Source organism: Salvia hispanica, chromosome 2 (assembly GCF_029641045.1).
Source record: "Salvia hispanica isolate PSC_SH4W2 chromosome 2, Shi_PSC_v1, whole genome shotgun sequence".
In the NCBI taxonomy this organism is placed as follows: Eukaryota; Viridiplantae; Streptophyta; class Magnoliopsida; order Lamiales; family Lamiaceae; genus Salvia; species Salvia hispanica.
In genome coordinates this window covers 25,759,859-25,772,266 of record NC_142693.1, presented here as the reverse complement: position 1 = coordinate 25,772,266, position 12,408 = coordinate 25,759,859, and the positions used below count along the sequence as shown (strand labels likewise).

Below are 12,408 nucleotides of genomic sequence, written 5' to 3'. Positions count from 1 at the left end.
CTAAATTAATACTCCCTCCATATTCAAAAAAAGAAACATTGAAACGGCACGGATTATAATGCACAATTAGTAGAGTAAGTGAGAAAAATTGGTAAAGTAAGTGAGAGGAAAAGAAAAATGAGTAAAATAAGAGAGAAGAAAAGAAAAATTAGAGAAAGTAGAGTTAGTAAATTGTGGGGTCCATGTCCTAAAATAGAAAGATTCTAAAGTTTTTATTTTTAAGAAATAATCCAAATTAAAAATAGTTGCTATTTTAAAAAAATAGAGGGAGTAGTATCTGTATTTTTCTTAATATAATATTTTTATATATTGGTATTGAATATAATAATATTATCATTATAATTGAAAAACGTGCTACTGTGCGGATCACAAGACAGCACCCAAACTAATGGTGTATCATTATATTCCTATATATTAGGATTTTTTTAGTAATAAATGGAGTATTAAAATAATTTTATCACTATTCATGAATTTAATAGAAGGGAAGTTTGCGTTTTGAGTGAAATTGGCTGCGTTTAGTTCCACAGCAGCCCTTACTGTGTAAATCATAGCAAGGGATCCATTCGCATGAAACAACTAACAAGGATATTTTTTTTAAGTTAATATTTAATATCAATAAAAAAAATGTAACAACTAACAACTATCCTTTTTTAAGTTAATATTTTATTTCAATAAAAAAAATTACCAATTGCATTTGTATGTCTTGCCACATCATTTTAATTTGTCTTTACTCATTCAAGCATCACATGGTATAGTTGACTTTTGATAGTTATTTGGACTAGAGAATCATATACCAAGTTTGTACCTAGCTACTTAGCTCTTTTTGTCATTTGTCACTCTCCCATATTATATGATCACGTTTGTTATTTAACCTAAATGAACCGATTATGTAATTTTCCAAGTTACCCAAGTTGGCTATTTGCCAATATTTATCAATAGTAATTGCTCACAATCATTGATCTATAAATAAGCCAAATTAACTAGTTATATGAAGTGAAGAAGTAAGAAATGGAGTTGATCCTCACATCTCTAGTTTCTCTAATCTTGCTGTGGTCCATTACCCAATTCTTCCTCAAATCCTCAACCATAAAAAACCTCCCCCCTTCCCCCTCAAAGCTACCGATAATCGGAAACCTACACCAGCTCACCTCGCACCCTCACCGCGGCCTCCACTCCCTCGCCCAAATACATGGCCCCCTCATGCTCCTGCGCTTCGGGAGCGTCCCCGTCCTGGTCGTCTCCTCCTCAGACGCGGCCCGCGAGGTCATGAAAACCCACGACACCAACTTCTACAACAGGCAATGGCAATACTAGTCTACATGCAATTTAAAATTTTACTCTATCCGTTCACACCATAAAATGTCCTATTTTTTCTTTTTCGTCCGTCCGCCAATAAATGTCCCATTTCACTTTTACTATATTTAGTAAGTGGACCTCCGTTCCACTAACTCATTCCACTTACATTTTATTATAAAACTAATATATAAAAGTAGGACTCACATTCCATTAACTTTTTCTATCCACTTTTCTTTATAAAGTCCACCCGAGCCGGTTAAATATGGTCCATTTATTCATGGACGGAGGGAGTAATTTTTTTATTTGTGTATTATTGTTGAATTTTCAGTATTTTGTTAATTACAATAAGACATAGGGTAATTATTTTCTCAAAATTTCAAATTGAACTCTAGCCCCTAACAAAATAAATTTATGTGTGCGCCCCTGCCAACAGGCCCCAGTTCAAGGCTCTGAGCAAGCTGTGCTACGGCAGTAAAGACGTCACCAGCTCCCCCTACGGCGAATACTGGCGCCAGATAAGGAGCATATTCGTCCTGCAGATGCTAAGCAACAAAAGGGTTCGGTCCTTCGGGTGCATAAGGGAGGAAGAGGCGGCGATTCTAGTGGAAAGGATCGAGGGGTGTGTCACCGCCTTGGCCCCCGTGGATCTGAGGAGGCTGATTGAGGAGATGAATGGCCAAGTGATTTTCAGGTCCTGCTTCGGTGAGAGATACAGTGAGACGGAGAACGGGAAGAAGTTCTTGCGTTTGATTAGGGTTTTTATGGGGCTTGTTGGGGAGATTTATGTTGGTGATTTTATACCGTGGCTTGGATGGATTGGTCGGGTTAATGGTTTCAATGAAAGGGTTGACACCACTGCCAAAGAAATAGATCGAGTTTTGGAGAGTGTGATTGAAGACCGCCAACGCTTGGTCAAGGCCAAGGGCAAAACTGAAGGAGAAGAAGAAGATTTTCTGGATATTTTGCTCCAAATCTACAACCAAGATGCCTCCATGGATCGAGATAGCATTAAAGCCTTGCTTTTGGTAAAAACTCTCTCTCTCTCTCTCATATAGACCAGACAGGAGAACTCATCCCACTAGTTTATATACCCCACATCAGTTGTTTTCACAACCGTTGTGGGAATTGAGTTTGTAAAAACTCTCTCTCATATTTTTGTTGACTTGGATATATATACAGGATGTTTTTGTTGGTGGAACTGATTCAATCTCCACATCTTTGGAATGGATTATGTCGGAACTCTTACAACATTCTAGGGTGATGGAGAAGTTGCAATCCGAGGTACGAGGTGTCGTTAAACAAAAGAAGCACATAACGCAAGATGATCTCGAGAAAATGGGTTATATGAAGGCTGTGATCAAGGAAAACATGCGTCTCCATCCAACATTCCCACTCTCACCGAGACTCGCAAGCAGGGATGTGCAGATCAAGGGGTACGACGTTGCAGCCGGAACCATGGTGATGGTCAACACATGGGCCATTGGGAGGGAACTCGTCTCGTGGGACGAACCGGACAAGTTTATGCCGGAAAGATTCTTGAATTCTTCGAGAGATTTCAAAGGCCAAGATTTCGAGTTTATCCCATTTGGAACCGGAAGAAGGGGATGCCCTGGGATTGCATATGCTACAGCTACTATGGAGCTTGTGTTAGCCAATCTCATGCAAAAGTTTGACTGGAAATTGCCTAATGGGATTTTGCCAAAACACTTGGACATGACTGAGAGCTCGGGAATCACTACCACTAAAGCCCTCCCTCTTCTTGCACTTGCCTCTCATGCTCAATAATTTCGATAAGTTATATACTGTAGCTCATATTTTGAGAAACGTGAGTCGAAAAAGTTTGATGTAATATACTCCCTCCGTTCCATAAAAGATGTCACACTTTCCTTTTTTAATTTGTCCTACAAAAGATGTCACATTTCCTTTTTTGGAAAAAAGTTCTCTCTCATATGAATATAAAAATTATATTTTCTCTCTTCATTTAGCACACAAAACAAAACCTCCTAAAATCTCATGCCGTCCCACAAGTGTGACAATTTTTTGGGACAGAGGGAGTAGTTTTTATAATAAAATATGAGTTGAATGAATTAGTGGAATGTAGGTGTATTTATCATTTACAATAAAAAAAAAAGTGAAAGAAAACTGAAAAATGTACCAAAATGGAAAAGCCACAATACAGAACCATATACATTAATATTAGTTCTTGTATGAATATCAAGAATAGATATATTTTATGATGTTAACTACTTCATATGTCCCACTTTAGCAGTCCTGGTTTACCACTTTTGAGTGTCTCACTTTAAGAGTCTCGGTTGAAATATTCCATTAATGGTAATAGGCCGCACATTCCACTAATCTTTTTCACTCACATTTTATTATAAAATCAATAATAGGACTCACATATCTTTTTTCACCGACTTTCCTTTATATTTCTTTAAACTCATGTCGAACTCAAATGGAACTCCTAATATGAGACGGAGGAAGTAATATAAATGTATCAAAGAACCGATATGATTTCCAATTCTCATTTTAAAAAAGTTCTCACGGGAACCACTCCCGTTCCTTCATATAGATCTTTCCTTTTTTAGCAAGGGATTTCCTCCCAAATCTTTGACTCGAAATTAATTAGGTGTATAAGTACAGAGTCTTTCATATATTGCTCTTCGACATAATGTGTATTTTTCAAATCTTGAGTGCTTATAGGGAGTTTAATGAAGTAATACTCCCTTCATCTCGTAAAATAAAAGATTTTGGGGATGATACGAATTTTAATGAAAAATTAATAAAACATGAGAGAAATAGAAAAAATAGTTAAAATAGTAAAAATTTTCTGTAAAATACAAAAAGATTAATTTTGATGGACAAGCTAAAATAATAAAATAGATTAATTTTTGACTTGCTGTTCAAAGGTGCGATCAAACATTAACTAATTTATAGTAATAACTACAAGGACATAAATTCATCAATATTCTTATGTTGATAAACTTATGTTTTTGTATTGATATTTAAATTTACATGTTATATTGATATAATTATGTCTTTGTATTGATAATTTTAATACACAGAATAAAAAAGTTATTAATTATTATTATAAATTAGTTAGCACACTAACGCAACCAACGACGGATGTAGGTGGGGTCGGGTGGGGTCGACCGACCCCACCGCCGTCCGATGAGGCTGCCGAGAAACTTCATTTTTTATGACCTCCGACCCATGCAGCAGCATCTCCGACCCCACACGGTAAACCTCCACCGAGTAACGGAGACGATGAATCGGTTGGAATAATAAGGAGAGATTGGGGATGGAGGAGAGAGACGGTAAAAATAGAACCGAAAATAGAGGAACGATTCCACTTCTTTTATTTTCAATTATTTTAATAATTAAATTAGATGAAAGAGCATCACGGCCAATTATTAAAATATAAAATTAGTCGGTCATATTGATGGCTTAATTAATTAGATTACTTATGTTATAGATTAAGTCACCATAATCATTACAGAGTATATATGTTATTAACGTAATTTCATTCTATTTTTATTTCATTTATTAAATTTTAAAATTAGTGATAAATTATAAAGTGCTTATTATTTTTATAATATTTAAATATAACTTTAATGTAAGCTTATAACATCACTGAAAATATATTTTCTGAAATTTTTGAATAAGCAGCAAAAATACGAAGGGAGGTGTATGATTGGAAAATATCTTAATATATATCTAGAGGGAAACATTCAATTAATACTATTACAAGGGAGGTGTATGATTGGAAAATATCTTAATATATATCTAGAGGGAAACATTCAATTAATACTATTACAAATGAGAGAAATTTTTGAGTAGATTTTGTTAAATATAGATATATATCATTCATTCAAAACATAACATATGACTACATAATTTAAATTTTTTAAAAATAATTATTTGTTATATTTATTATTAAAATAACTATTTAAAAATTATTATTATTAATCATGTATTGTATCCAACCCCATGGGTTATATTTTCTGGGTCCGTCATTGAACGCAACCGTTTCTTCAAAACACCATGTTATTCATCGACTTATTTTAGTTTTATTTTTTGTTCGTTTGTGTGTGACTTAGATGTCATCATACAATCATTGGCGGTGGGTGGCAATTAACTACCAGTCTTTCATTTTAATGTTTCAGTCTTTACAATTTTTATGAAAATTAGGATGTTACACACTTTATACTTCTGTTAGTCGTGGCTAAATTCTATAAATGGGGTCTTCTACAAAAATGGTTCCACCAATAGGCTAGCTTTTTTTTATTTCTGTAAATAGGTGTTGCGCATTCTAAGAATGCGTATTTAAGCTCGGTTTTATTCGCGATTAAAAAGAAAAAACGGAGTCGAGAAACGCATTCTAAGAATGCGTTTCTCCCCTTGATTAAAATTAGGCCAGAACAGAATCGGGGGCAGAAGCATTCTGCCCTCTGCGCGAACTCCAGCCTCCTTGCCCGCGAATCCCTTCCAAGAATGCCACATTTTCGTCCAATTCTTGCATAAATCGCCCAAATTCATCTAATTATTTCTCCCTCAAGGTAAGTTACGTGCTTTCTTCTTAATTTAGCATTATATCCATAGTTTATGGTGAAAATTGTGATTCTAGGGTTTGTGGCTAAAAAAAAAAATTTAAGGTTGTTGGTATAAATTGTATGTTCAATGTGTGTTATTAAATACTAAGATTTGGTAAGTAGTGTCTTTTGAATTGTTAATTTGTAAGATTTGGTATATAGTTTATTTTTAATTATTTAAATTTTGAGATAAAGTTGTGTATGTATTGCAGGATTATGGACACAGAATCTATTTGAGTCCTTTTATATTGGGATGGAAGAATAGTACAAATTGGAGGAATTGGTTTGTCTTATGAGCCACCCGTAGCAAATGCATATCTTGTCTTAGATGAGTTTGTTCCATATAATGAGTTGGTTAGCAGAATATGTGATTGCATTGGAATCAATGTGAGTGAGTATATGATTAGTTTGACATGGAAACGTGCAATTCAAGTGGGTAATGGATATCATTTTGTGGGCGTTCGACTTTGCGATGCATATATGAGGGATATGTTTGCAACAACTATTCAATCAGGTCAAATTGAGTTATTTGTTGACTATCAAGCTAATTTAGCACAACAACGTACTCCACATACGGTCGTTGTCTATCAATCTAGAAGGGGACAACGACAAGTTCAAGATAGAGTACAATATGATGATGGGCCATCTGGACATAATGAAGTTAGTCACGATCCGGCTAATGTTGGGGATGATGGGCATGGTTTTGGAGATGATGGGTGGGCCTGGCTTTGGGGATGGTGGGTCTCGTTTTGGGGATGATGGGCATGGTTTTGGGGATGATGGGCCTGGCTTTGGGGATGGTGGGTCTCGTTTTGGGGATGGGGGACTATCTCCCCATAATGAAGTTAGTGACGATTCTGAATCTAAAGACCTTGTGTCAGAAAAATCAACAACCCCACCTGAATTGAGTGAAGAATCAGAAGCAAACCAAGATGCATCCGACAATGAGACATTGAATGTGCCTCGTAGGTACGTCCCAGTAGTCCCGCCAAGTGAGCAGGAGTATGAGCATCCAGGGTTATCTTATTTTCGTACTCTACCGACGACAGAAGGTAATTACTATGAAAGTAACCATGATGATTCCGAATCTAGCAGTTGGTTTTGGGGTGAGAAGAATCCTACACGGATTGGGTTAGGAACCAAATTTGATACCAAGCTACAATTGAAGACTGCTGTTACTTTGTGGCATTTGGAGTCATCCACAAAAGAATACTACGTGGTGGAAAGTAAACCAACAAAGTGGAATGTGGAATGCAAAACTTTGAAGCCACCCAAAGAGTCGGAGAGCACGAGCTCAAATAGGAGACGACACAATCAAACAGGTTGTATTTGGAAACTTCGAGCAACATTGAGGAAGCACGACCACAAATGGGAAATCAGACAATGGACTGATAGACACACTTGTGTAGGTAATCCCAACTCCAGGGACCACGCCAACGTCTCATCAGATATGGTGGCTTTGTGTGTTAAGCATCATATTCTAAAGGACCCCGGGTATACGCCTAATTCCATTATTGAGGATGTGAAGCAAAAGTATCATGTTGAAATATCCTACAAGAAAGCATGGTATGCCCGGAGGATGGCTATAGAGCTTGCTTTTGGTGGATGGGAGTCATCATTCGAAGATTTGCCTAGTTATATGATTGAGTTGCAGAAGCGCACCCGTAGAACAATTGTTGAGTGGCATCATGATGAACGACATAGTACCGAGACACGAAAGTTTTTCAAGTATGTATTTTGGGCATTCGGGCCGTGTGTAGAGGCTTTTCAGCTTTGCAAGCCAGTGCTAGCAGTTGACGGAACTCATTTGCGGGGCAGACTCAAAGGTAAACTTCTTTGCGCTGTTGGATTTGATGCAAACAAGAAGTGTTTACCTGTTGCTTATGCAATTGTTGATAATGAAACAAGTGATAGTTGGAATTGGTTTATGAAGTTAATCAAACTTCATGTTATGAAAGGCGATAGAGATGTTTGCATTATATCTGATAGACACCCAGGAATGTTGAATGCAATGGAGTCTGATATATGGGAACAACCACCCCGAGGAATACACCGATTTTGCTTAGTACATGTACGAAAAAATGTGTTGCAGCATCACAAGGGTGTGAGGGTGAAGGGTCTAGTGTGGAAAATGGGGATAGCCACAAAGGTGAGAAAATATTTCAGGAAAAGACGCCACCTAGGGAATGTTAGCCCAGAGGCAGTTGAGTACCTTGGGCGTATTGATGCAGAGCAATGGACAATGGCATACGACAAAGGTCGTAGATGGGGTGAAGCAACGACGAACATGGTAGAGGCATATAACAACGTCTTGAAATGAGCCAGAGATCTACCTATTAGGGCTTGTATCGATTTAACATTTTGGAGAACAATTAAGTGGTTCCAGACAAGATCAACAGAAGCGGCACAATGCCAAACTGAGTTGACTCCGTGGGCGCATGACAAATTGACTGAAAATGATGCAAGAGGCCGAAAACATGTGGTTAGACGAGTCAACACTCTGGAGGGCAGGTATGATGTCTTATCGGAAGCACGATCCAAAGGGAAGGGTGGAAACTCTTATGAGGTCAAGTATTTGAGAAAAAGGTGTAGTTGTGGGAAATGGCAGATGTGGAGGTTGCCTTGTTCTCACGCTGCGGCAGTTGCTAGAGATCGAGGAGATAACATTCTACGCCTTGTGAGTAAGAACTATTTGAAGTCAAATTGGGTGAAACAGTATTCTTTTGGTTTTCGTTCACTTAGGCACCAGGACTACTGGGAGATACCACCATGGACATTGGAGTGTTCAGTGGGGCAATTTGTTCCTCGTTCTCGCGGTCGGTTAGGATTAAGATGAGTATAAGAAAAATTAGATGGCATGAAGACTACAAACTGTTTGTACTTTCTGTAGAAAGTAATTGCACTATACCCAATCATGTACTTCTGCTATTTATTACACTGTAGAATTAACTATCTTGTCGAACTCAACCGAGACTCCTAATAATAGGATAGGTGGGGTAGTAATTTTATGATAAGCCAACCATGTACGGTTATGCTTATTTAGTTATCATAGTGGACCGGTCTAAGCTTGACGGGCCAGCTGTGAAATTGGGCTAGATCCTTAGTTGGGCCTTTTGGATTTAATGGTAGTTTGACCTTAGTTGGGCTTTTTGGATTAAATGGTAGTTTGACCTTAGTTGGATTAAATCCACTTTCTAGAGTACATTTTTTAGAATAAGTGTCCAATCAAAATGTGACAAAATTTAAAAACGGAGGGAGTAGTATAATACGTGATAAAACAAATTCTTTGTCTAAACTTCTAACTTTCATTCTTTTTTGTTGTTAAATGAACAGAAGCGTTAAGCGGATTTGAACCCGGGACTTTTGGCTACAAGCATTTTAAAACTGAAGGCACCTCTTTCAAGCCCAAAACAAATTCCAGCACTTAAACTTGGTTCGGAGACAAAGCCCAAACACAAATTCTTTTGCAAATTTCATTAGGTACATAAGTATATTAGTTTTGTTATGCTAAGCATAAAATAAAACAAATTCAATTTACGTGATGCTTTTGGTAAAATTATTTATTAGACCTAGAAAAAAATTATACTTATTCTGCTAATACAAAATTCTATTTATAGTAAATGTTTATATTTCTACGAGATGAGCCCCACTTTTTTTACTAATAATATTCTAATCATTTTTTTCTTTCTATCTCTCTTATATCTTACTATAAATTTACCAATTTCATATCAAAACTTGTGTCATCTCAAAAGTCCCTATTTTTGAAGGACGGAAGGAGCATTTATTTCATGTCCGGAATGAGTTGAGAATGTGCATAACGTGATTAATATAAATTAATTATGGAGAAAAACTATTAAATAGAAATGAGACCAATTTTGCTAGACGGACATTAATAAAAAAAAGTTAGACTATCTTCGTGAACGGGAGTATGTAACAACCGATAAAAATATTCTTTTTAAGTTAATATTTTATTCAAATAAAAATATACCACTTTAAATTTGTCTTTACTCATTCAAGCATCACATGGTATAGTTGAGTTTTGATAGTTGTTTGGACTAGAGAATCATATACCAAGTTTGTCTCTAGCTACTTAGCTCTTCTTGTCATTTAGTCACTCCCATATTATATGATCATGTTTGTGATTCCTCTAATAATGAAATGAACCGATTATGTATTTCCAATTAAGTTGGCTACAATTATTGATCCATAAATAAGCCATTGATGAAGTGAAGAAGTAAGAAATGGAGTTGATCCTCACATCTCTAGTTTCTCTAATCTTGCTATGGTCCATTACCCAAATCTTCCTCAAATCCTCAACCAAAAAAAACCTCCCCCCTTCTCCCTCAAAGCTACCGATAATCGGAAACCTACATCAACTCACCTCGCACCCTCACCGCAGCCTCCACTCACTCGCCCAAATACACGGCCCCCTGATGCTCCTCCGCTTCGGGAGCGTCCCCGTCCTGGTCGTCTCATCCGCAGAGACGGCCCGCGAGGTCATGAAAACCCACGACACCAACTTCTCCAACAGGCAAGGGAGAAACTACTCTACATTTTAAAATTTTAAAATTTTTTTTATTTGTGTACTATTGTCGAATTTTCAGTATTTTGTTAATTACAAGAGCAAAGGTCAATTTTTGTCCTAAATATAAGACCAAAATATGAATTTAGTCCAAAACATTCACTTTTTGAAAAACAGGCCCATAACAAATGAAAATGTCATCGAAGGAGTCCTTTTTTTACGGTTCAGCCAAAAAACTAACAATCAACGCTAATTGCACAGTGGCATGACCGTTCGTTTTTTAATGGAACCGTCAAAAAAGGACCACTCCGACAAGGATTTCATTTGTTATGGACCTGTTTTTCAAAATTCCAAATTGAATTTTATCCCCTAACAAAATAAATTTCTGCGTGCGCCCCTGCCAACAGGCCCCCATTCAAGGCAATGAGCAAGTTGTGCTACGGCTGCAAGGACGTCACCAGCTCCCCCTACGGCGAATACTGGCGCCAGATAAGGAGCATATTCGTCCTGCAGATGCTGAGCAACAAGAGGGTTCGGTCTTTCGGGTGCATAAGGGAGGAAGAGGCGGCCCTTCTGGTGAAGAGGATCGAGGGGTGCGTTGATGTGTTGGCTCCCGTGGATTTGAGGAGGCTGATTGAGGAGTTGAATGGGCAAGTGATTTTTAGGTCCAGCTTCGGTAGGAGATACAGTGAGACGGAGAACGGGAAGAAGTTCTTGCGTTTGATTAGGGTTTTTATGGGGCTTGTTGGGGAGATTTATGTTGGTGATTTTATCCCGTGGCTTGGATGGATTGGTCGTGTTAATGGTTTTGATAAGAGGATTGACACCACTGCCAAAGAGATAGATCAAATTTTGGAGAGTGTGATTCAAGACCGCCAGCACTTGGTCAAGGCCAAAGGCAAAACTGAAGGAGAAGAACAAGAAGAAGAAGATTTTCTGGATATTTTGCTCCAAATCTACAATCAAGATGCCTCCATGGATCGAGATACCGTTAAAGCATTGCTTGTGGTAATCTATCTCTCTCTCGCCACTAAATATTTTGCTCTCTCTCTTTCTCACAAAGACCCTGAACTCTAAACACTGAACTCTAAATCCTGAACCCTAAACCATCCCCCTCTCCTCTCTCTCTTTCTCTCTCTCACTCCACTAAATATTTTTATTGACTTGGATATATATACAGGATGTATTTGTTGGCGGAACTGATTCAATCTCCACATCTTTGGAATGGATTATGTCAGAACTCTTACGACATCCTAGGGTGATGGAGAAGTTGCAATCCGAGGTACGAGGTGTCGTTAAACAGAAGAAGCACATAACACAAGATGATCTCGAGAAAATGGATTATATGAAGGCCGTGATCAAGGAAAACATGCGTCTCCATCCAACATTCCCGCTTTCACCAAGACTCGCAAGCAAGGATGTGCAGATCAAGGGGTACGACGTTGCAGCCGGAACCATGATGATGGTCAACATATGGGCCATTGGGAGGGAACTCGTCTCGTGGGACGATCCGGACAAGTTTATGCCGGAAAGATTCTTGAATTCTTCGAGAGATTTCAAAGGCCAAGATTTCGAATTTATCCCGTTCGGAACCGGAAGAAGGGGATGCCCAGGGATTGGATATGCTACGGCTACAATGGAGCTTGTGTTAGCCAATCTTATGCAAAAGTTTGACTGGAAATTGCCTAATGGGATTTTGCCAAAACACTTGGACATGACTGAGAGCTCGGCAATCGCTCCCAATAAAGTTGTCCCTCTTCTTACACTTGCCTCTCATCCTCAATAATTTCGACAAATTGTATACTTTCTCTATACATGATTAGGAGTCCCTTTCTCTGGCTCATATTTTAAGAAACATGGGTTGAAAAAGTTTGATGTAATATAGTTTTTATAATAAAATATGAATTGAATGAAATAGCGGAATGTAGGTGTATTTATCATTTATAATAAAAGTGAAAGAAAACTCTTATTGATAAATGTACCAAAATTGAAAAAGGA

At 37.7% G+C, this 12,408-nt stretch overlaps 2 protein-coding genes and 1 pseudogene across 2 annotated transcripts; all 3 read left to right on the top strand.

Annotated features, from left to right (window-relative positions):
* The first annotated feature begins 1,008 nt into the window (after positions 1-1,008).
* On the top strand, positions 1,009-3,081 carry LOC148931931 (cytochrome P450 736A117-like). The gene is made up of 3 exons (XM_089063569.1): positions 1,009-1,298; positions 1,730-2,321; positions 2,476-3,081. Exons 1-3 carry the CDS (start codon positions 1,009-1,011, stop codon positions 3,079-3,081), a joined length of 1,488 nt encoding a protein of 495 aa, XP_088919695.1.
* Positions 3,082-6,525: 3,444 nt separating this feature from the next.
* Positions 6,526-8,724, top strand: LOC148931930 (uncharacterized; annotated as a pseudogene).
* Positions 8,725-10,111: 1,387 nt separating this feature from the next.
* On the top strand, positions 10,112-12,221 carry LOC125213742 (cytochrome P450 736A117-like). Its single transcript, XM_048114485.2, has 3 exons — positions 10,112-10,419; positions 10,818-11,418; positions 11,591-12,221. The coding sequence occupies exons 1-3, from the start codon at positions 10,130-10,132 to the stop codon at positions 12,194-12,196; spliced, it is 1,497 nt and encodes a 498-aa protein (XP_047970442.2). The 5' UTR covers positions 10,112-10,129; the 3' UTR covers positions 12,197-12,221.
* Positions 12,222-12,408: the final 187 nt, after the last annotated feature.

What these genes read in the sequence shown, in the direction of transcription:
- LOC125213742 (XM_048114485.2), top strand. Translation starts at nt 10,130, where the DNA reads ATGGAGTTGATCCTCACATCTCTAGTTTCTCTAATCTTGCTATGGTCC. An exon ending in GACACCAACTTCTCCAACAG is followed by an intron (nt 10,420 to 10,817) that starts GCAAGGGAGAAA and finishes CCCTGCCAACAG; the next exon opens with GCCCCCATTCAAGGCAATGA. An exon ending in CCGTTAAAGCATTGCTTGTG is followed by an intron (nt 11,419 to 11,590) that starts GTAATCTATCTC and finishes ATATATATACAG; the next exon opens with GATGTATTTGTTGGCGGAAC.
- LOC148931931 (XM_089063569.1), top strand. Translation starts at nt 1,009, where the DNA reads ATGGAGTTGATCCTCACATCTCTAGTTTCTCTAATCTTGCTGTGGTCC. An exon ending in GACACCAACTTCTACAACAG is followed by an intron (nt 1,299 to 1,729) that starts GCAATGGCAATA and finishes CCCTGCCAACAG; the next exon opens with GCCCCAGTTCAAGGCTCTGA. An exon ending in GCATTAAAGCCTTGCTTTTG is followed by an intron (nt 2,322 to 2,475) that starts GTAAAAACTCTC and finishes ATATATATACAG; the next exon opens with GATGTTTTTGTTGGTGGAAC.